A 22522-nucleotide genomic window follows, 5' to 3' on the forward strand; every position below is an offset into this window, starting at 1 on the left:
TGCGTTTTTCATTTCGCGGTTCAAACGCGGCTCTTCGGCGGCAGCAGCTCGGCCACCGCAGCCTTCTCCTCCGAGGAATCTGCCCACACCTCCCTCAGAATCCGAATCGCCCCTATTTTCCCCAGGTTAAACCTCCTTCTCACTCAGGACAGCCTCACATCATGCCCACCAACCCCGTTAGGGGAGAAGTCTGAATATCCTGGCACTGCCAAGCAGAGCTGCGTGCCCACAGGTTACTGCAGCAGCTCCCGCGGTGATACAGGAAAACATCCCTCTCACCCTGGGTAAGGCTGCCAGCCTCCCTTCCCTTTTACTCAGAAAGCCCCAAAACCCAGCCTGCAGCTGCATTAATCCCCAGTGCCCACGGTGCTGGAGCCCCAGGGCAGCACCTTCCTGCCAGCCATGAACACATCTGAGCTCAGGGCAAAGCCAAAGCCAACTTACCCCGACAGCACACAGCTAAATCCGAACAGACACCCGAGCACGAGATTTTTCTTTGTACTATTCATCACACATGCAGAGGAGACAATTGCACGTAAACAATTTGCTGTGTTACATGAGACTAAGGCAAGGGAGGCTTTCCTGGGGAAGATTATATTAAGGAACCACCAGCAACCAATTCCAGCCCTTCAAACACCAATATTAAATAAAAGAGATGTGATAAATGAGAAAGGTCAAATAAAAATCAAATCAAGGCACAGCATCCAGAAAAGCCGGACACGACCAACCCTAATTCAGCCAACAGAACTTCCCAAACGCTCTGGTGCATCTAATAGCCTGGTAAACACAGGCCCATGACTATAATGGTTGAGGAGAAAACCCTATATGCCTTCCTTTTCCCCAAAACTGTCCCCCCCATCTCACTGAATGCCATCCAACAATGCCGAGCTCCGTATGACGCACCAGGAACCACCACCTACAGGGATTTCAGCAGCGGCAGAGCCCCCAAGACCCCTCTGCACAAGGCAGGGATCCCGAGGTGCAGAGCTCCCACGGCGCTGTCCCCGTACCTTTGAGAGATCCTCAGTCCCTGCCTGCTGGCTCTGGTTGAGCAGAGGCGAGTGCCGCAGCAGCGGGTCCTGCAGCAGATCCAGGCGCGGCCGCTTCGTTTCAATGAACTCCAGGTCTGACGGCTTGGTCAGGTCGGAGAGATAGGAATGCGCCTCGGTCCTCAGGTGCAGCTCCTGAGATCTGGGGACAGAGAGGAAAGGAGACTTGAGAAAACAGGCACCCAGCTCCAAGGCATGAGCCCTTCGGGCAGGACAGAGGGCTCACCCATCCCCCGAAGGAGGGATGAAGCATCTCGTACCAAAGACGACATCCCGAGGAAGAAACGCACCCTCCTCTGCGGCTGGAGGGTAGGGATTTATTTCCTCAAACAGAGGAGGACCGAAAGGGGCCACGTGCAGCTGTGTGTACCCAACACAGACCTGGCAAGCCATCGAGGTGTTATCCAGCGACAGCAGTGGTACTGACTACTCACATCAGGCCCGAATGTCTTTTCACCTGTTAAATGCGACGCAGTTGGTAATACCTGGAAACTGTTTTTTTTTTAAACAAGCATAAAACTTTTTGTAGCTCTGCGTTTCCTAGCAGGATTCTCCTGGGGGAGCTGTAAAGGGATCCTACAAAAATACACTAAACCTTTTACTATGCCCAAGGATCAGCTGCGCTGAAGCAGCTCCAGAGGTGTTTTTAACACCTCATGCAGATGTCTCTCTTAAAAATTAAAATGAAACACAGAAGATTCAAAGATTGGAGAAAAAAAAAAAAAAAAAAAAAGGCTTTTTTTCTTTTTCTCCCTTAAGCAAGACTGTTGGAGTCCTCCTGAGCTGTGTGGTGCCAGCATCCTCCCAGCCACCAAAGGACGAGCGGATGCCTTTGACGCTACTCAAAGGAGAGGGAGGGAGGGAGGCGTTTTGTCAAGGGCAAGCACAGAAGATGGGGGTCTTGTCTGGGGCTTGGCCCCCACCCACAAACAGGGACTGCTGACTCTCAGTTTTACCTAGCTCATTAAACACCTCGCAGAGGAGGACAGAAAGGGAAGGAGCCAGAGCCCTCTGAAGGCAGTGGAGTCCCCCCAGAGGCTGTCAGGGCTCTAGACTGCATCCGAGGAGGTGGCACCTGGCACAAACCTCCTTCCTGGGGACCTTCCTGGGGAGCAGGCACAGCCACTGTGCTCCCCTACCAAACCCTGCCCAGCTCTGGGCATGTGAGCCACGGCTGCTTCTGTTTCACCCCCTCTTTTTATTTTTTTTATTTTTTTTCCATTTAAACACCAGCACCGGTCCCAAAGCAGGCGCAGGCCAAACTCTGCTGCTGTGGGTTTGGCACAGGCGCACTGCGCTGAGAGTCGGGCACAGCTTGCTGCTGACACACAGAAACAGAATCTGGCTCGTCCTCTTCCTCCTTCCCCGCAGAAAGGGGATGGGAGAGCCGGGAGCCTCTGCTTTTACCACTCAAACCCCGAGCTGCGGGCACAGAGAGCGAGCACACCACCAATGCAGGCTGAGAGCAGAGCAGCCCCTCGGTTTGGCACTGAACACCGCTCACCTGCACGCTCTCCCGCTCCCAACGCAGAACTTTTCTCAGCAAGCCCAGAACCATCCCGTGGCACCTCTCGAGTTTCCTGCTGGCTCGCCCCAACCCCTTGTGCAAACCCTGCCCGCCCGCAGCTGCACGCCGCCGATTCAGGCCCTGCTGCAAAGCCCAGCAACAATGAGCAACTGTTGAGCTGGGCAGGTGTTAAAATATTCCAACACCCAAGGCTCCGCTGTACCACGGCAATTAAAAATCAGATGGATTTATTTTCACTTCTCCCCCCCCCCATCATTTTTTTATTTTTTTTAAAGGCTGTATTACCAAGAAGCTGCTAATTGCTGCAGGACAGCTCCCAGACCTGCCAGGAGCACGCTGCAACGCGCTGCACCGAACGCACGCAGTTTTAAGCGCTCGGCTTCGTGGAGGCAGTTTACTTACGTTGAGGCTGGGGCCATGCCGGGGAGAACAGCTGCAGCGTTGCAGGGTGCTATTTTATTTCCATTTCCACATCCCACTGGAGCTGTTAGCTCCCTGCACTGGAATTTCCAGCCGCTCCCAGGATGACTTTGCCCGGCACAACCCGCCCAGCCTGTCCCGGCTGCGAGCAGAAAGGCTCCTGCTTGAAGCCTTCACACCTTTCCCTCCTCAAATCCTCACCCGCAGCCGGCTCCTTCCAACCCACTTTTACACAGCGATGACGTTGCCATCAGCATAAAAACAGCCCTGCCTAACACACCGCCGTCCCGTTACACCGAGCCTGGGGTTTCGCTGCGTTTTCCAACTAGTTCCCACCTGGCTGCCGTACTCCAGAGATCCCTGCTTGGCTGAAGGGAAAGAGAGTTTGTAATTGCAGGGGAGTTAAGCATCATTACGTGAAATAAAACAAACGCCAGTGTTAATTACGGAGCGGGGCGGGTCAGTCCTCACCTGGAAGCCTTCCCCACGAACCCAACTCGACCTGCAGGAGCAGAGCAGTGCTGATGCACCAGGGTTAGGGTTTGCCCTCGTGCCCAGCCGTCTGCACGCAGCTCTGCTTTGAGCCAGAAGTCCGGGATGACCCGAGATGAGACCTTTGGTTTATTGCTAATCTAAAAAGTTAATTGCCCACCGCCAGCTGCAGAGCCGGGTGACTCACAGACCAAGTCTCTCCCCGGCAGATCCTGGCGTAAATGGCTGGAATCGTGCAGCTGCAAGGTGCTCAGCACAGCCTGCTCCCTGCAGCCTGGGAAAACACCGCCTGCCACGTCGTGCCTCCAGCAGAACCACCTGAGCACAAAACGGGTTAAAAAGGGGTTGGAGTGCTAGCTGGGTATAAAGGAGGCTGAGCGCATCCATCACCTGGGAGAGAGGCTCCAAGCAGACATCCCGAGCTGCCCTCGGGGAGTTTGTAGGAGCAGCCCTGATTAGATCTAAATGGAGCTTACCTTTATCTTCCTTACTTTGCTGAAGCTAAATCACAGGGAAATGGGCAAGTACAAACTTTTCCTGAGGTCAAAGAGAAGCTTCCCACCCCCTTAACCCACCTCGGGAGCACTGCCCTGCTCTGCAGAGCACCAACCCCCTCCTTTCTTCAGATCTTCCCCTTCTCCACTCCTCCAAGAAGCCAAAGGCGGCAGCAGCAGGCAGATCCCGAAGCAGAAGCCCCCTCTGACTTCACCCAGACTTGTCCTCAGCACCAGGGGCTCCCAACACCAACAGGAGCTCCAGGCAGGCTCCCACCAACTTCCCAGCAATGCTGCATTTTAAGTTTTGATTCCATCCACAAATGGAATCAAAACTTTGGCTCCCTACATCGTGGGGCCAAAGACAGGCAGGTGGGAAAACTGGCTCTCGCCGACTCTTGGAACAAGAGCGAAGGTAAACGATAGCCTCGCTGCAGCTGTTTATTTCCTCTGGCTGAGATGGTTTGGTGGGAAACAGTCTCCAAAAATAAGTCTAAAAAAAATATCTCCAGCCCCCACAGGTACAGACAGACAATAAAATGAGCGAGCACTACAGAAAACCACCAGTGCTGCAGTGAATTATTTATAGCCAATGCTAAGATTTGCAAGAGGTTTCAGCAAGCTCTTTATGGCCAATGATATCCAGAGCAGGAGACTGGGCAAATTGAGACCTGTTAAAGAGAGAAACCAGAGGGTTCGTAGGAGCAAACCTGCCACCAGGCAGCTAGAAAAACACGCACAGGGCCGGCTGATATATTCCCTCTGTCATACAGCTGGAGAGGGAGGGGGGGAGAAAAAAAAAAAAAAAACAGCACGACTTGTCTGGGTAGGGAAGGTGGAGTTCTCACGCCCTGAGCCACGTCTGCCAGCAGCAGGGCTGTGTCTTCACAAGCAGAAGGTGCGGGACGGCCCCGAGCAGGACGCTCTGCTCACCGGGATGCTCCACAACACCAGCTTGAGCCCTGCAGGTCCCCGCTACCAGGAGGTTCCCCCCAACGTGTCCTCGTTGTGCTCCTGCATTCCCGCACACACGGGCAGGCGGCTGAGCTTCGGCAGACCCACGTAAACCCCTCAGCCAACTTCTTCCGAGCCAACTGCAATCTGATGGGAGCAGATGCTTTATTTTAAAACGTGCATATTTAAGAGGGCCGTGCGTGGAGCCTGAATTATTCATGGCCAGGACCAGCAGAAAAGCTTCAGCGCTGTGCCACAGAGCGGCACGGGCTCGCTCAGGAGGATGAATACTTGTGTGTCCCTGCAGCTCCCTGACGTGCTCCTCATTCACCTTTCTTCACACGCTCCGAATCTGGAGTCCTGCTGGAAAAACCTCTTGGCAGTCCTGGGTCGCTGGAGCGTTCGTTGCCCTAATGACTTGAGGGACATCCCGTGTTTCACCAGACCTGCTGCCCGCAGCACAAGATCACCTTTCCTCCCTAGAAACAAATCTGGTTCAAGATTACGCATGGAGAAGTTGCTCCATCAGCTGTTACACCTCCACGGCAGCCAAGGCAAAGCCCAGCTTCCCCCTCACACCTCGCTGCCGTGGCACAGGGACCCGTCCCACGAAGCCTGGTGTCCCCACATCTCCTCCGAGGCCCCTCGGTCACCTCTGCGCCCACATATAAATGTGTCCACAGCCCACGGAGAGCAGTGGGTGCTTGTAGGACAAGGAGTGACACCAGCACTGAGCACCCACGCACCAGCAGCTGCCCTCTCCAGCCAACATTTTCCCACATTCATTTAAGGAGGGAGAAAAATCCATCTCCCAGAACACGATTTGGAGTGCAAAAAGCCACCAAGATCTACAGTTGCAGGGGATTTCAGCCGCGCCGGTGCTCGCTCCGGAGAAAAGGGTCACCTTTAAAAATGGAAACTTTAATTAAAGGCCATAAATAAACTCCGACTGGTCACGCCGTTAACTCCGGAGCAGTTGGTGCCATTTGGCCCGGCGCAGATGAAGGCAGAGCAGTGCACATTGCTTGTATTTCCAGCGGCCACGCACGCCGCACCGGCTCCCCACCCGCTCCAGCCTCCCACAACTCCTCGGGCTCCTCGGCCAGAAGGATTAATCACGTCCAATAAGCGCAGTAATTAGGCCTGCTCTCATGCTGGATTGCACATGGCCATCTCGGGTGGCTGCAGGAGCACGGCAGCTGCTCAACGTATCCCAAATATCATGCTTCAGACGAAGGCTGGGCCAACTCCTCTCCAACTCCTCCTCCGACTGCTGAGCAGAAAGACTCCAAGAAGAGAGCACGGTCTCATCAACTGGTAAAATAATCTCCGACGAAAATAGTGACTCATCTTCTTCTGGACAAAGGCGGAATGCACCGCGTTAACATGCATGCCATTTATTTAGGGCCACGTTTTCTGCCAGCGAAGCCATAATCCACCCCAGCATTCCTGCCTTGACGAGGAATCTCGCTTCAAAACTGCGACTCGCACGAGGCCAGAAAAGCCCAGGTCTTTGATTTCTCAGCCCCCTCGCCCCACTGGCACCTGCCGTTTAACTCAATCCACTTTGTCTCCTCTCAGATCAAAATACACATAGAAGAGGAAGAAAAAAAAAAAAACTAATCCCTGTCACCTTGCCAGGACATTCCTCCGCAGGCATTCATGGTACGACTTGTACCAACGGCGGATCCTGAAATACTTCTCCTCGCTCCTGCAGTCCAGTTGGCACAGCCGGCTGAACAAGCTAAGGGGAAGTCGCTGGATCCTTCCAAGAAAAAGCCTGCTACCAAAAAAGTCATCAAGGAAAGCAGCACATCCCTGCGGAGCAGCACGGAGCCAGGCGACCCTATAGCAGCGCATGCCGAAGGGCTCGGGTTTCCTTCCCTTCTTCCAAGCCAGGAATGCTACACGGGGAGCTCGGGTCTCTGCCCGTCCACCAAGGGATGACGACAACTCTCAGGGCTGACTGACCCAAAACTTAGGAATGGGGCCCTGAGACAGTCCCTGCGGCACGTTGCCACTCGAGTTTTTGCCACAAGCAGCTGATCTGTACCTAAAAAATCATTAAATGCTCCACTGCTAATTCCCTTTTCACCAGGTTATTCCTTAGTGACCACAACAAGACAGCAGCCTGGAGAGGGAAAAAAAAAAATCCTGCGGTGCTCCAGGAAGCCCATCTAACCACCTTCCACTTGCACTGCACTCACAGATTTATTCTTTCAAGGGGTGGGAGTGATCCTGGAAGAGCTTCAGACAGCACAACCACCACCAGACAGGCTGCTTCCTCTCCAGTACCCAAAGCAGAGGGGACTGGGAGGGTTCCCCCCCCCCCCCTGCAGCCAACACTTGCTTGGAGGGGAGGAGGAGGAAGGCAGGAAAAGCAGCCTGGAAATTCATAACCAAATGCCTGACGCCCACCAGCGCTGCGTGCCAGGCAGGGCATCGCACAGCTCGCCCCAGATGAGATTCCTCCTTTCAGACACAGCACACCCTGTGCTTCCCTCTATTTATTCCCCCGTGCCCGCTTTGCAGACGTTATTTGTTTGCCATTGGTCGCTCCCTCCTCCCAGCCCCTCACGCTGAGAGCCAGCTGCCTCTGCTCAAAACCCATCAATCCCAGCCCAGGAACAAAGCCAAAGTGCTTACAGATGCGCCTGGCGTGAACCTGCCAAAGGGGACTCAGCTGCAGAGACGGCTGCTCTCACCGCCCTCCCTCCTCCTGCCTTTGCTCCGTCGCAGGCAGACCCAAAGTTAGGTTTTTTGGGGGAACATCAACATATCAGTATCCAGCTCCACCTATTCCAGGAGCCCCGGGGCCCCGCAGCTCCCAGGTGAGCCACCACACTCCCCAAGGGCTCCATTTACGCTCCATCAGGCATGGTGTTACAGCGGATCCTCACGCTACAGAGATGGAAAAGCAAAGGCCATGGGAGAGGTTTTAAAGCACGGCACTTAAAGATGCAGAGAAACAGCTCTGCGAGATAGACCAGCACCTCCCCGACCTCAACGTGACTTAAAATGACTTCAATAATTAATTACACTAGGTTGAGAATTTCTGCAGACCCCTCATTTTGCGTCCCCAGATGCACAATTTCAGGTTTTGTTTCTTGGGTTTTTTTTGTTTTTTTTTTTTTAAGTTTGCATTTTGGCAGAAGATGCCAACCGAGCTAAGCTGAAGTGGCAACGCTAGCTTTATTATCAAGTCTAATTTTTGCAAAAGTTCAATTCTTCAGATGCTACAGGAAAAAAAAGGATGCAAAGTAAGTTGGGGCTGTCATTAAAAAAGAATTCTTTTTATAGCAAGCCAAAACTTAAACATTCAGGTTGAAAGTGCTGAGGCAACCACCACAACCGCTTGGATGCGTATCCTGTGTACCTGACAACCCCAATTAACATTTGCCCACAATCCACGTGATTGTCAACAACAACAACAAAAAAAAATAAGTTTGGGGAGTTTGAAACATTTGTAAGCTGAAGGGAGATGCTTGGATGACCACAACAGATGAGGTGTGTGGCACAGCACACACCAGGGCTTGCAGCTGTTTTTTCAGTTATGCAGAACCACCAAGATCTTTTTTTTTTTTTTTTTTTTTAAACAGCACATTCAGACCTTGAAACCTTCGTTTTACTGGAGAGCAGAACTGGTTCTCCGTTCTGCAAACCATAATTAGTGTGAAAAGCAAAAGCAGGCAGGAACATGTTGCCAGGTCCTCGTTACCCATCTCCCCCGTATTTAGCTGAGCCTGGTTCGCTTCCAACTTAACCGTGTTACACTGCGCTAAGGAGAAGTCGGCGCTGGGGAACCAAAGCCAGCCAAGGCACCGTGTCACGCAGCCGTAAACGACTCGTCAGAAGTGACATTACCCCTCTGTACATGCAAGGGTCACGGGCCTGTCCACAACACAGAAGACCCCGTCCAGTAGGGCAAATGCTAAGCTAACTTGGGAGATTGTTTTTTTGCCTCCAAATTATCATGGTTTTGTTTCTGCTGAGCACCAGGCTGGGTCCATCCCACTAGAAACAGAGGGGCCTGTCGGCATTTCCAGCCAAGCCCCTGGTGCCCTGGTTACTCTGCGCCCTTACTCATTCAGCAGCCTGAGACATACCAGGATAGTCGGGCTGGGGGGGGTACTTCAAAGCTCATCCAGTCCCACTGCCTTTCCTCTCCCCTAACAATTATGATTTTAGAGAAGCAGATTCATTTCTGGCTGGCCACAGGCAGCGGCTCAGTGACTCTGCACTACTTTTATTCTTAGCCTAGGGAGCAAGCATCAAAAAAATGCTTTGCATAAACCTACGGCTGCAAGGTTCTTATTTCACTTCCAGGCAATTTTTTTTTTTTTTTTTTGCAAAACCACTAAGCATCAAATGCAGAAGAGAAACTGTGAGAGAGCAGCATTTTGTGATGAAACAGAGAGCGAGAGTGATGGCCTTTAAAACAGAGCAGCTCCCGCAGTTAATGCAGCTCCAGCACCGTGAGCCTCATGGCACTCGTCTGAGCTGCACACCCAGACACCGAGAGCCTGACGCAGGAGGCGACGAAAGCGATGAGCGACACAGGGACAGCCGCAAGGGCATTGGGCAGGGAAAGCAGCACCTCAGAGAAAGTGGCGAGGGGAATACAGAAAGAGAAACAAAACCAAATGAAAACGGGGAGGAAGAGCAACAGAAGAGGAAGCGGAGGTGCACGATGGCAACGAGCTATTCTCATCCCTCCCGTCAGCCCGGGGAGCCACACACCAAAACCAACGGCACATTTTCTCTGCTGGAGAGAGCTAACGCAGCACATTGTAGCTACACAGCGATGTGCAGCTTCACAGATGGTGTGTGTGTGTGTGGTGGGGAGGGTTTTTTTTGTTTAAGATGTCTTTAAAACGTATGACAGTGCAAGGGGAGAAGCCAGAAGGCAAAGGAGCCACTTGCATTAGCTAAGAGAGGCGCAGCACCTGCATGCAGTCAGTACCAGTAAGTAACCAGGTAGTAATTTTAAGTTGCCCAGGTCTGTGTGAACCCTCCTGACATGGTCGCTGTGCCCCATGGCCCCACAGCAGCCCCCGGTACCTTTCATTGCCCGGCTGGAACTCGGAGAGCAGGGACGGCCTCCTCCGCTGCGGCTGCATGATAGACCCCGGCGGGAGGTGGGAAGCGTAATCCCTGGAATGATGCTGGTACTCTAAGAGCGCGACATCCTGCAGGAACAAACACAACAGCTCGTTAGGATGGGGGCAACTTTCAGGAAAGCTGTGAACCCCAAATGCTGGGAAGGAGCCATGTCAATGCCCTACAGCCCCCAGACAGGAGCTCAGCCCCAGCCCCGGAGCAGGCACGCTGGCATTTCTGGCACCCCCAGCAGCTCTGATGATGGCTTCAAACCCAAGACTAAGAACAGGTAAGGATAAAATGAGAAGTCGCAGGATACCTTCAGCTTCCACACAGCCATATGGAGAAAAAGGAGGAAAAAAAAAAAAAAGAGGAAGAAGCACAAATGTTATCTCAATAGGTCCCTTTAAACACAGCTCCCCTGGGCTGAGCTGAAGGGGTTTGAAAGGATAGTTCGCTACTTATTATGTGCACGTCCCTTTTGTTCCTTGACCCTTGGAGAGTACAGTACAGTATGTTCCTGACTTTAATTAAATAAGAAGCCCTCCTGCTCTGTGCCACAGACTGCTTCCAGCAACAGCATTTCAGCAGCTACGTTTCAATTGCTATTTTTTATTTGCAGATAGATACTTGACCAGAAAAGAAGAGTAATCATCTAATTAACTAAGACCTTCAGCAATGGCATAGAAAGCCCTGCCACAGAATATCCGTGGCAACACTGACACATATTTACATTAGAACCAATCCCACCTGGGAGTCTATTTCGAACAGTCCTCACCCAAAATGACACCAAAAAAAAAAAAAAAAAGAAAAGAAAAAGCAGCTCCAACTGCCTCAAAAAGAGAGAGCAACATCAGGGTCAGCAACAAAACAAAAAAAAAAACCACCCAACAAATAAAACACCGAGTACTTGCAGTTGGGAGGGGAAAAACCTCTCAGGCTGAACAGCTGCAGCAGACGTTATTTGATCAGATGTAATGAAGACTGATAAACGCCAGCACAGCAGGGACGAGCCCCAGCGAGGCTGAGGGGCAGGGAGAGGAAGGTTTGGAGCCTGCAGTGCACCAGGCGGCACCTCCAGAGCCCTGCCCGAGGTGTAGGTGAATGCAGCACCCAGCACCCAGCCAGGCTCCCCTCCAGCTCCAATCAAGGCCCAGCAGCTTTGGCCAACGGAGGATAAAACTATGTGTTCGCCCAGCAGCTTTCTGGAAAGCCAGGAAGCAAAATAAAAACGCTACGCACTCCTAACGGGGAGCCAAGAGAACCGGAGCCCCGGCCCCGAGTTCAGCCTCGCTCACAGAAAAGCCAAGAAGGTCAAAGATGAAATGGAGGAGGAAGGGGGGTGGTGTGTGTCCGAAAGGCACAGCAGGGTATTTTGGGAGCCAGGTTTATCTTTCCCCAGCATCAGAAGCAATGCTGTGGTGCTGCCCTGACTGACCTGAGGAGAGGCCAGGAACCAAGGTCCCAGGCGGCCCCAGGCTGCGGAGCAAGGGAGGCCTCACGGCACGAGGAGGACAGGCCCGGCTCGTTTTATCAGGGATTTTTGGCTTCTGACATGAATCCAGGTACTACAGAGGGAGCTGCCCTGCCATGCTGCTTTTCTTAGCTCTGCAGTCCCCGTACATGAGGTCCTAGAACCAAAACACAGCCACAGCCGGGAGAAACTCCGACACCCGACAGGCAGGAGCACTTCGAGCACTTGGATTTCCACGTCCCGGCCGAAGGAGAGTCACTGCCCACGTACAGCAAGCTCCCCTCCGCTCACACTCATCCCAGTGTTAAAACAAAACGCGGAAAGCCAGCGGTGCAGCTCCTGACGTCTGCACACAAAACCACCACGCGCCGTCTGGGAAGGCGCGCCAGCGGGCCCGCGAGCAGGCCAGGCACCTGCTGTGGGCGTACAAACGAGAATTACCCGTCTGGGAGGCTGTGCCCTTGAGAAAGAAAAAGAAAAAGAAAAAAAAAAAGGCTCAAGTGTCCCGAGAACCATCTGTTTTTCCTTTCCCTGTGCCCACACTCTTCGCCTTCTCCTCCTCTGTCCTCTTCCAGGAGAGGATTTGGTGCGGCCCAGAGGCTCGATCCACCACGGGGCCGGGACCACGGGCACAGCTCGCTGGCACCAGCACCAAGGGCACCAATTCTGCTCTTCCAGGTGTCCCCCGACGCTCCCTGCTCAGCTCCACTTCTCCCATCGGCGCTCGATTTTACGAGAAAAAAAAACGTAACACGAAAAGCTACCGAGGGGGGATTAAACCTGACAAATTCCTGTGCCCCGTGACGAACTGTCAGAGGAACCGTGGGAGACCTGGCACAGCGTAGGTGGATTAATTGCTCCGAAAGTTACTACAGTAAATTGCACTGTGAGCTACGGCTGTGTTTTTCAGACGCGAGTGCCGGGAAGGTTTACGAGCTGCCTCCAGAGGAGACCTTGACGCTGTTCAGCCGCGTTTTGAAGGCAGACACCAGGAGCCACCCTGCTGCCAGCGATGTCGTGTCCTCCACACACGGACAGGAGCGAGGGAGCGGGGTCCAGCAGTGCCCCGACACCACAGCACAATGTGATTCACCCCACAGCCAGACCCACAGTTTCTAGGGCCGTTTTGACAGCTGCTCAAGGACAACTGAACTTCAGCAACTCACAACTCTGCAGCCCCGAGCTGCACAGTGCTCCTCTTCTGTCCATTGTTTTGCTGGGTCTTGCTCATTTGCACTTTTTGCTCATGTTCTCCCTCCTCGTCTGTTTGCATCTCTTCTTGCCCCCTGCAAAGCCTCCTCCCACTCCTCCAAATCCACCGAGGGGTCAGAGCACTTTCTCCATGGCCCTCGATACCCCTTCGCCCATTGCCTCCTGGTGGGACTTTGTTCCTTTCCTTTGTTCCTTCCTGTGGCTCCTTCTGGTTCAGGTGCTCGCACACAGATGTACTTTGTGACTCGTGGAAGTTTTACAGAATCTCATAAGCTCTGTAAACATCATGGAATAGAAATTAAGAAAAGAGAAAAAGAGTGGAATGCCACCGACACATCAACAGCTCTGGGGAGCAGGAGGGGGGTTTCCCAAAGGCAGGAAGAGATGCAAAGAGAAGGAGATGATGAGCAAAAGGTCAAATCAAGCACCTTTTCCATTTGTGTTGATAGAAGTTCTGTTTCTTTACGGCCCCAAAAGAGGGAGAATGTTTCCAAAACAAAACCAAAGCAAAACAACCGAAGTCACTTGGGAAGTTTCAAATTCGAGACCTTATCACTCTCCTGATAAAACAGCAGCTTCCCAAAAATACAACCCTGGGTGAAAGGAACTCAGTCAGCTCCAACGACGTAGGCAGAGGATAAACAAACCGGCCAGAGTTTCCTCTCTACCATGACTGTACCGTCTGGAGCCGCAGACGGATCAAGAACGTGCAAGGCGATGCCAAGGCTGAGCTCCCAGGCTGGGGATTACGCTCCTGCCCCACGCCACCAAAACACTGCTGGCGTTAGGCACAGCCCGGGGGCAGCCATCCCAACCCATAGAGGTGGAAACCAGTCTGTACAGCACCCCACGGGGTCAGCTTTTTAAGCAATGTCCCCCCAAAACGCCTCTACAACAGAGCACGGGGGGGATGAAGCTGTCCTTAGGAACAGGCGTGGGGACCCACGGGCAGCAGCACCCTGCCAGGGGCAGGCTGAAAACTGTGGACAGCACCCAGCCAGGAGAAAAAGGCTGGACCCTTGTGCCTGGGAGCAGCCAGACATCCAGGCGCAGTGAAGAGGCCGAGCTGTCTCCGTCTTCCAGCCCAGAAACGCGTTGCTCTCTTCGTCCTTCACGAGCCACCTGCTATTACGCCATGCTGGATCGCTGCCCCAGCCCAGGCCATCAATCTCGCGTGCAAGAAACAGACACTTCAAAACCAGCAGGCCGTGTCTCCAAAGCTTAGGGCGAAGCCAGCTAAGTAAAATTAGAAAATGACAAGGAAAATCTCCGTTATCCACTTTCAAGCTGTGCACCTGCGGTAGTGCTGGAACAAGTCACCTCGGTGAAATCCAGGAGCGAGCTCTCCAGGGCTCGGTGCCCCGCTGCACTGCCCCACAGCTCCCAGCGACCCCCCAGGAGGGGCAGCCCTTCCCCACCAGGACACCAAACCCGCTAAGGGGGCAGGGGACGCAGGCAGACAGCTGCCACTGCCAGCAGAACTGCAGGACCTCAGATTTTGGGTGCCTGCGGCGTACCCTGCATGGTGATTTAGCAGCCAGGCTGCAGCCCCAAAGCAGCCTCGGGCAGACTTCAGGCCAAGAGGCTGCTGCGAGCCCCTGGCCTCTCCGGAGGGGCTGGGTTCACTCCCCAGCAGACCCCCTTGAGCTCTTCCTGGCCCCACAACACAAAAAAGGGCCGGCGGGGCCGAGCCAGCAATAACAGCATCGCCCGAAACGGGCAGACCCAGAGTGCCTACAGCACCATAAATCACCGCCACGGCGCGGTACAGCGCATGGCCAGCGTTTAGATAAATAAAATGCTAACAAGCCAAAAGCAGCCTCATTAAAATACACTTCTTCATGCAGCAGACTGAAAAGGTGCTCTGGCACCGTCAGCCTTCCAGCAAGCTGTCCTTCGCTGCCAGCGAGGGAGGCGGGAGGCGCTTGCACTTCCCCTGCCTGGAGGTGCTGGGAGGGGGAGCTGATGAAAGCGCTCAGTCTCAAGGTCTTTTTGTGTTATTACTCAATTCTGCAGCACCGAGAGCGCCGTCTCCCTCCCCTTCCTGGTAATTCCTGTGACCCTAAATAACCCGAGTCTATCAGGCTCATTTAGATACAATAATCAAACTGTCTGAAGCCAGGAGACTGAATGCGCCGTTACAGAAAAGCCTTCAGTGGCACAAAAACACAGACAACCCCACGGGAGAAAAGGAAAAAAGAAAAGCTTTTTCTTATCTTTAAACTCTTTTTCAGAAGCTTTTGGTCTGCTGCCTCACCTACCGTAAGCTCTCCAGCAAAATTCTGCGTGTCCTCTGACCTCGGGATAACCCACGTACCACACCAACGACTGCACGCAGCCGCACAGCCTCGCTGCCGCCTCTCGCTTTCTGTTTTGACCGTGTGCACTTGCTGGCCTGCCTCGCTTCTTCCCCCTGCTCGCAGCTGCCTGACCTCCAGCTAGAGGAGGAGAAGGAGGTTTCAGAGCCACGCTGAAAGCGCCCCGGGCTCTGACCCGCAGCACAAAGAGCACAGCCACATGGACGGGGCATCGGCCAGCAGCGTCCGACCACGAATCAGCCCCTGAATGTGAGACCCCAGAGAAAGGAGGCTGGAGGAAAGGAAGAGCCGGTCTCGCAACAACAAAACTGAACCGCTCCTCCTCTCTTCCTCCCACCAGCAGAAAAACAAAGTACAAACACCCAGCGCTTTTGGTTCCCTGGGGAAGCAGCTCAGGAACGAGCCCGCGGAGATGTCGAGCGCAGCCAGGCGAGCACCTGCGACAGAGCTCGAGCTGCCTGGAGCATCACCTCCCTCCCCGGCCGCTTACCGCGTCTCCAGCTGAGAAAGCAACCAGGAGCTCCCCTCCGAGTTTCTGTGCGAAAATAAAAAGACGGCTCCGCTTCAAACCACCGCTCTTCTTGTTTTGCACCGACACCCAGTAGGAGCGGTCCCGGGGTCACTCACCACATCCGCCAGCTGAGCCGGCTCCGCGCGCAGGGTGGCACTCGCTGGAGCAGCCGCCTCTAATCACGGCTTCCGCCGCGCCGCGGAGGCGGCGGCAGCTCCCGGGGCCGCGGCACGGGGCTCCCGGCACACAGCGCCCTCGTCCCGGCCCCTGGGCTCCCCCTCCTCGAAGGCAGGAGAGCCTCCAGGGCTGTGAATCCGAAGCCGAGGGCTCCGAGCACCATCTCAGGGGCTGCTCGGCGCCAGCCTGCCCGGCGTTGCGCTGCACGGAGCTGCCACCTCGCAGCCACCTGCTGGGGCTGGGCAGGAATGAGGCCGGTGATGGTGGTGCCGTGCGAAAGGGGAGCCAAAAAAACAACGCACTGCTGGTTGTTCCTCTATCTGTGGAGTGTCCCTTGATTAATTTTTAGATGATGAGGCCTCACGAGCTGTACGCGTGCTGTCCTGGGAATGCCTCTGACCCGTGGGGAACCCACTGGTGGGGCTGGTGTCCCCACGGGGCCAGCAGAGCCGAGCACTTTTTGGCTGCTGCCCCGGCGTGCCCTGCTCGCCTCCCAGCAGAGCATTTCCCCACATCAAAGGACACCCTCTGACACCCTGAGCTACACCCCAGACAACCAGGCCAGCCAGAGGTGACACGCCAGACCGAGAGGTCGAATGTGGCATTTGGGGCTCGAGCGCCCGGCACAGCACGCAGCAGGTCGAGCAGGCTGAGCCGAGCTTCCCACACCCACGAGCACACCACCAGCACCGAGCGGCGAACCCAAACGGGAAACCTGCAAGGCCCTGAGACCATCCAGCAGCTACCACCTGCGCGAAGATGCTGCTCAGGATGCTTTACCTAACCCTGGCTGAGCAGGAGCTGGGCTCGCCATCAGTGCCACCGAGCGGACCAGCCCGAAATGGGGGGTCCCCAAGGTGCAGGAGATGTCCCTCACCCCCCGCTTTGTACTCTGAAAAACAGAAGTCGCTTTAAATCTCTTTCTGCCAGCAGCAAGTGTGACCTATTTTAGCAATAAAAGGAAAAGCTCTCTGGTGCCTGGATACCCCTTGGCGCTGGCAGCAGCTGCTCATCAGACCGAGAAATGCACTTTTTAGCCGCTGCCTGGAGAAAACAATTTTTTTTTTGCCCAAATCCGATTCAGGTAGGAGGAAGGGGGAAGGTCTGGGAGGCACCAGCACGGTGGCAGAGCGCCCGCTGCTGCCCCAGCACAGCAGAGAGTCATCGACTCCGGGAGCAAGAGGAAACCTCTGCAGATCGTCACCGCTGAAGCGCAGAGGAGGTGGTTATTGATCAAAGCAGGCTGGCCCCGAGCACGCTGCTGTCTGCCCCACATCCTCCCCAAAACGCTGGGAGGAGCTCGCTGCAGAGTCAAAAAACAAAACAAAAACAAACAAACAGCTCCTCCACGATCAGCTCTCCTGCTGGAGATAAGGTCAGCAATAAAAACCTGCCTGAATACATGCATTTTTATCTTGCCTACGGGGACGCAACATGTGCCGAGAAGACAAACGCCCTCATTGTTCCGACCCGGCCTCGCTGCCGTCCATCTCTCAGACGCTGCTGAGTTGGCCTTTTGTTTTAGGAGGTGACCACACTGCGCGTGGCCTCTTCTTGGAAGGCATCGATTTCTGCTGCCATCCCCGCGCTGGGGCCGCGGCTGTTGCCAGCTCCATTAGCGCCTGCAGCAGCTGCACAGTAACGCACCCATCCTGATGCCTTCTCCCCCTCCCTCTCCAGCAAGCCAGGGCTGTCAGTGCTGTTTTGCTGTCCTGAGTGTGCCATCCATGGACAAGAGGTCGCGGCATGGTGGGGGCAGCTCTCGGTGACGCTGCCTTCCTGGACCCATGACTGCCAGAGGTGCGCGCAGAACAGCAGCACGGTCGTTGCAGGGCTGCACGTGGATTTCTCTCCATCACGAGATTTTTGGTCCCTTCTTTTGTCCCCACTGGGACAACACCTTTGAGCCATGAGCGTCCCGCCTGCCCTTCCTCCATCCCTCACGCACGCTCTGCTTCCAGGAGATGGTCGGGGTCACAAACGCTCCTGTGGGATGAGCAACCCCTTTCACACCACAACCCAAAATTTCCACCTTAAAAACACCAGGTCGCCCTGCTCGTCAGCACAGCCCTTGTGCAGGAAGCCCCCCAGCATCTCCCACCACACGTAACACCCATCATCACCTACCTGGGGGGCTGTGCAGGACCCTGCTGCCTGTCCACGTCCCCCATTCAGCCCTCAGCTACGCTTCCTTCTGCCCCCACAGCAAGTTCTTCAGGTCAAGGGACCCGACCTGCTTGCTGGTTTCAATAAATGTGCCAACAGTGCCAGCCAGAAGCAGCCCCAAACCCTGCAGGAGGCGTTTCCACCCCGCTGGCTGCAGAGGCTGGTGGAGCAACACAGCCAGAGGCAGGCTGGCAGCACAGAAAACCGCTGCACGTCTCCAAAAGGGGCATTAGTGGGTCTCTACCGATGCCAAACCGCACAGGCAGCACAGGTTTTTTTCCTTCCCTGCGGATTTACAACCTTGAGATCAATCAAAAGCAAAAGGAGTACCCTCTACATCAAGCCATGCCCAAAAAGCAGATTAGGGAGCAGCCACAGACATTTGCAATAGCTGGAAGAAAAAGAGCTGTTTTGGCTAAGAGCTGTGTGCTGGGGAAAACGAGCCCTGCTCACAGCAGCTCCCGTAAGCCAGCTCCTTGTTCCTGGCACTGCAAGAGAGACCCCAGGGCAGGGAATTAGGTGTTCTGTTCCTTCCCTTCCAGCTCTCCCGATCCCGCAGCACAAAGCCAATTCTCCTAAAACCGCTGCTCAAGCTGCTCTGATCTCGTGAAATACTTCGGAGCAAATCTCAGGGGCAGTGCAGGAGAGATGGTTCTGAGCTCTCGTGACAGAGCTGATGGGAGGGGGGATTTCCAAGGTAGGTTTTTGCCCTCCTTCGGCCATTAGCTGCAGGCTGGCAGACAGAGGCAGGAATCAGCCCCTGCTCAGCCCCGCAGCCGGTAGCAGGAGCCTTTCTTACCCGCTCTTGGAGGTGGTTGGAGACGGCTCCTTGCAGCCCGGGGGATTTTAGCATTTGGCACTGTGAACTCTTCCGTTCTGCAAGCTCCGGGAGCTCTGACACAGACTGGCATTTTGCTTCCAGTAGATAAAAGAGTGAATAACCACTCCGAGAAAAACAACGCTGCAGCAAGGGCGCCTTGTGCTTGTAATGCCGAGCACGCTGCCTCTCTACAGGCTTACCTGATGTCACATTGCCACTGATCATTTCCCTGTGAAGACGAGCCAGCTCCTGCCACCTCAGGAACTTGCAGCTCCTTCCACAACAAGACACTCGCTTTAAGTTGCTCTACTCCAGCTGCCAGGAGTTGTTTGGGCAGGGAAGGCACACGCTGCCCCCAGGCCACCGCTTGGCCAGGACAGCACATCACCACACCAGTTTGCACCGAGCTCTTTGCTGGTTCAGGCACACAGAGCAGAAGTTATCACTGGCCAAAAACCAAACAATCAGCCGGGGAGGCTGCTGCACAAGTGCTGTTTTGCAAACAAAGGTTTAGTGCAGGAACTACAGAGGCTCACAGGGCTGCTCCTAACACAGGAGAGGTGGCACGGCAAGAAGCATGAAGTCCTTGAAAGCTGGAGCACGGGGTTAAGGAAGAGGAAAGCTCACGTTTCCACCTTGCTGAAGCATCCTGAAGGGAATGGGACCGCAAAACATCAGGGCACCACCAGCAGAACAACCGCCGGGGCACTGCAAGCGGCTGGACACCCGGGGAAGAAGAGCAGGGAACCCTTCTGCCCCCAGGGGACATCCATCACCAAGAGGCTTTGGAGGAAAAGGGGCCGTGTGCTATGCACGTGGGACATGGATCTGTTTACAGAAAATACCTGCAGGTTGCCTGAAAACGAAAATCCTTCGTGCCAAGGTTTCCTTTGAGAGCATGAACTTCGGACACATCAGAAGGTTAAGGGTGCAAGTCGTGTGTTTGTTCACCTCCAGCCAAAGGTCGCGGGGCATTCAAACCATTCTGCTGTTCCCCAGCTGAGCACGACGAAAAACAGCTCAACGCCCCAATATTACAGCTAATTAATATGGAAAACAAAAACGTTTCCCCTGCAGTTTGGCCAAGAACCATGTAACCTCTTCAGAAAAAAATAAATAAAAACCCACCCACCCTACTGATTTTTTTTAAAAGTAAAATTACAAAGTCCAACTAAACCAGAAACTTTTGACCAAGCTTCCTTCTTATCTTTAAAAGCACGCACATTTGCCAGAGTTCTTTATTGAGTAATTTTTTTTTAATAAGATGGAATGAAACCTGCGGTCACTGTAAGGCAGCACAGCAAATTCACGTCTGCCTCCCTGACAGCTGCTGGCACCCGATGCCCATCAGCGAGGAGCAGGACGCCCTGGTACAGGTGGGCACCAACCCACCCTGCAGACGAGAGCTCGCTGCATCACCCTGCAAAGCTCAGGCTGGATCCGGCCCGTGGGCCCGCAGCCCAACCCCAAAGCTGGCAGCGAGGAGCGAAGGCAGGCAGCAAACTCCTTGCTCAACCACTGCTGGATCTTCTCCATCGGCGACGAACACAGCAGCAACTCCTGGACCTGGCTGCCGGGAGATGCTGCCCATCTGTACACGGCACATTTCTGTTTGCTCATTTCAAACACATTTTTTCCCCCCCAGGTTTTGTACGATGGGAGAAAAAAAATGCCCGTCCTGCTTTCCGCTGCCTGCTGCCCCTCCACAACGCCCACTCTCGCTTGCCTCATCTGTGAAATCGAACAGCTGCAATCCTTTAAATCACTTTTCATAAAGTGTCTCCAAGCCTAAAATAATGTCACGGCTCATTTCTGAGCTCAGTATTCCTGCCGCACCGCATCTCCCTGGGTGCGACCGTCACAGTTGGGCTGTAATTATTTATTTGTGTTATAATGGCATTTGCAGCCCTGCTGTGCTCAGCCCCACGCACGTGCCCAGGAGGAGGTGACCCAGGGAGTTTCCCCAGCCAGGGGAAGGATCCCAGGGCTGACAAATTCCCAGTTCTCATGAAAGGCTGTCGTGGGATGCAGCAAACCAGAACCAAGAGCTAATTAGATGCAAGGCACGCTAGCGTTGGGTTGGTTTTGGCTTCCCTCGCTCTCTTCCAAACAAGCTCTCACTGTGCAAACACACCCCATGACAGGACTGACCTGGCCAAGACATGCGAGCAAATACCACGGACTTTTTTTTAATATTAAGCAGCGCGGAGACTTCAAAGCGACTGGGCTCTCCTCTCCCGACCGACCCCAGCAGGGACCAGCCCCAGCCCCAGCACTGCCAGGTGAGATGCTCGCGGGGGTGAGAGGCTGAGGGTGAGAGCAGACAGCACGGGGACAGGAGCCCGAGGAGCACCTTCCACCCTCTCGAGCAGAAGCAAGGTGTGCTCGATCCCCCGGGGCTGGCACGCTTCCCCCGAGCGGGCGACAGGATCCTCCTGGCCGTCCATCCCGAAACCTCAACCTCCCCTGCCCGCAGACACCCGAAAGGTATCGCGTAACTTTGGAAGATTGCGCCCGGCTGTAAAAATAGCTTCTAGGAGCAAACGCCAGCACCGTCTTCCAACATTAATAGGATAGAATAAAACCGGTATTCACTCCAGCCAGGCAGCAGGACAGGTTGGAGAAACCCAGAGCTCTGACTTGCAAACAGCTGCCCCATTTGGGTCGTCCCGCTGTTGCGACACGAAGGGGAGCAGTGTGTGTTGGCAGGAGACAAGGGCTCAACCCCAAGGCGAGGAGCCGCTTGTGCTCTCCCAAAAATCCCTCTCCTCCCTGGGTCTTCAGGCTTTGGGATTTGTCTTTAAATTGGCTCTGCCACAACAGCAGATCTCGCTCACCTGGGCACATTCTGCTCCTGATAAAAAGAGAACTGGGATTTTCTTGTTCAGACAAACGCTCTCGTTCCATCCCACCTCCCAAATAAACACGCTCACACTGATGGAAGCAAATCTCCGCTGGATCAAACCAGGTCAGCCTGTCTCATACCCTGGATGAAAAGCTTCTTTGTGCAGAAGCACGCAGACCCCAAGCAAGCTAGATGAGCCAGTTAATGCAGCCAAGAGCTCGCCTTGCACCCTCCTTACATTTCTATTTCAAAGCCTTTCCGAACTCCGGCTCTGCTCTCCGCGCTGCTCTGCTGAAGCCCAAAGAGGGCAGACAGGGGAATTTCACCCCTACACTGACATACCCCGGACTGCCAGCCTTTCAAGTCAAACCTTAAATTCGGCGCAGCAGGAGCTTTACAGTTCAGCAGCCTTCACCATCAGACAGGTAACCCCGAGACGAGGTCACCTCGCTAACTGAGCGCCCTCCCGGCTGCAGCTCGCCACCACACTGGCTCCAGAGAGCAGCCTGACAAGTGCGCGCCACACTCCAGCACCTAATAAGATTCATTTAAGCAGCCTGAGCTGACTAAAGCTGTTCCACTAAGGAGAGTTTTTTTCCATTAAGGGCTTAAGCCTAAAGCATTCAAACATCCAGGATGAGCAAGCACAGATGTGAGTGACAGGGCACAGAAGGGAGAGGCCGGATCTGGGTGAATTAACCCATGCAAGCTCCAGTGCCTTCGATAAAGCACAGCCAGCGCTCGGCTCAGCTTACAGCTTGATCCACGGGGAGATGAGAGCACAGGTCAAAGGGGAGGGAGGAAGGGAAAAATAAGGGGAAAGATAAGATGGAAAAGATCGTGGGGAGGGCCAAGGACAGGCGTGCTGGGGAGCGATGAGCCCACACCCAGGAGAGGATGCGGCTCCCCTCGTGGTGCAGGGCGAAAAAGGTCACGCTGAAAAAGACCAGAGCCAGTGTGCT

At 54.4% G+C, this 22522-nt stretch overlaps 1 protein-coding gene across 20 annotated transcripts in view; it reads right to left on the reverse strand.

Moving 5' to 3' along the window:
• Positions 1-22522, reverse strand: part of NCOR2 (nuclear receptor corepressor 2) — a 221886-nt gene that overhangs the window by 136020 nt on the left and 63344 nt on the right. For 18 of the 20 annotated variants that reach the window (XM_027469767.3, XM_072024399.1, XM_072024413.1 and 15 more), the window contains exons 3-4: positions 9999-10126; positions 1011-1191 (exon numbers count right to left, since the gene is read on the reverse strand). In XM_027469767.3, coding sequence (XP_027325568.3) covers positions 1011-1191; positions 9999-10126 — 309 coding nt within the window. Of the gene's footprint in view, positions 1-1010; positions 1192-2979; positions 3012-9998; positions 10127-10356; positions 10393-22522 lie in introns of those variants that run through there. The other 2 variants (XM_072024400.1, XM_072024403.1) reach the window with 2 other exon arrangements.

The sequence above is a fragment of the Anas platyrhynchos genome, chromosome 16, assembly GCF_047663525.1.
Source record: "Anas platyrhynchos isolate ZD024472 breed Pekin duck chromosome 16, IASCAAS_PekinDuck_T2T, whole genome shotgun sequence".
Classification (NCBI taxonomy): domain Eukaryota; kingdom Metazoa; phylum Chordata; class Aves; order Anseriformes; family Anatidae; genus Anas; species Anas platyrhynchos.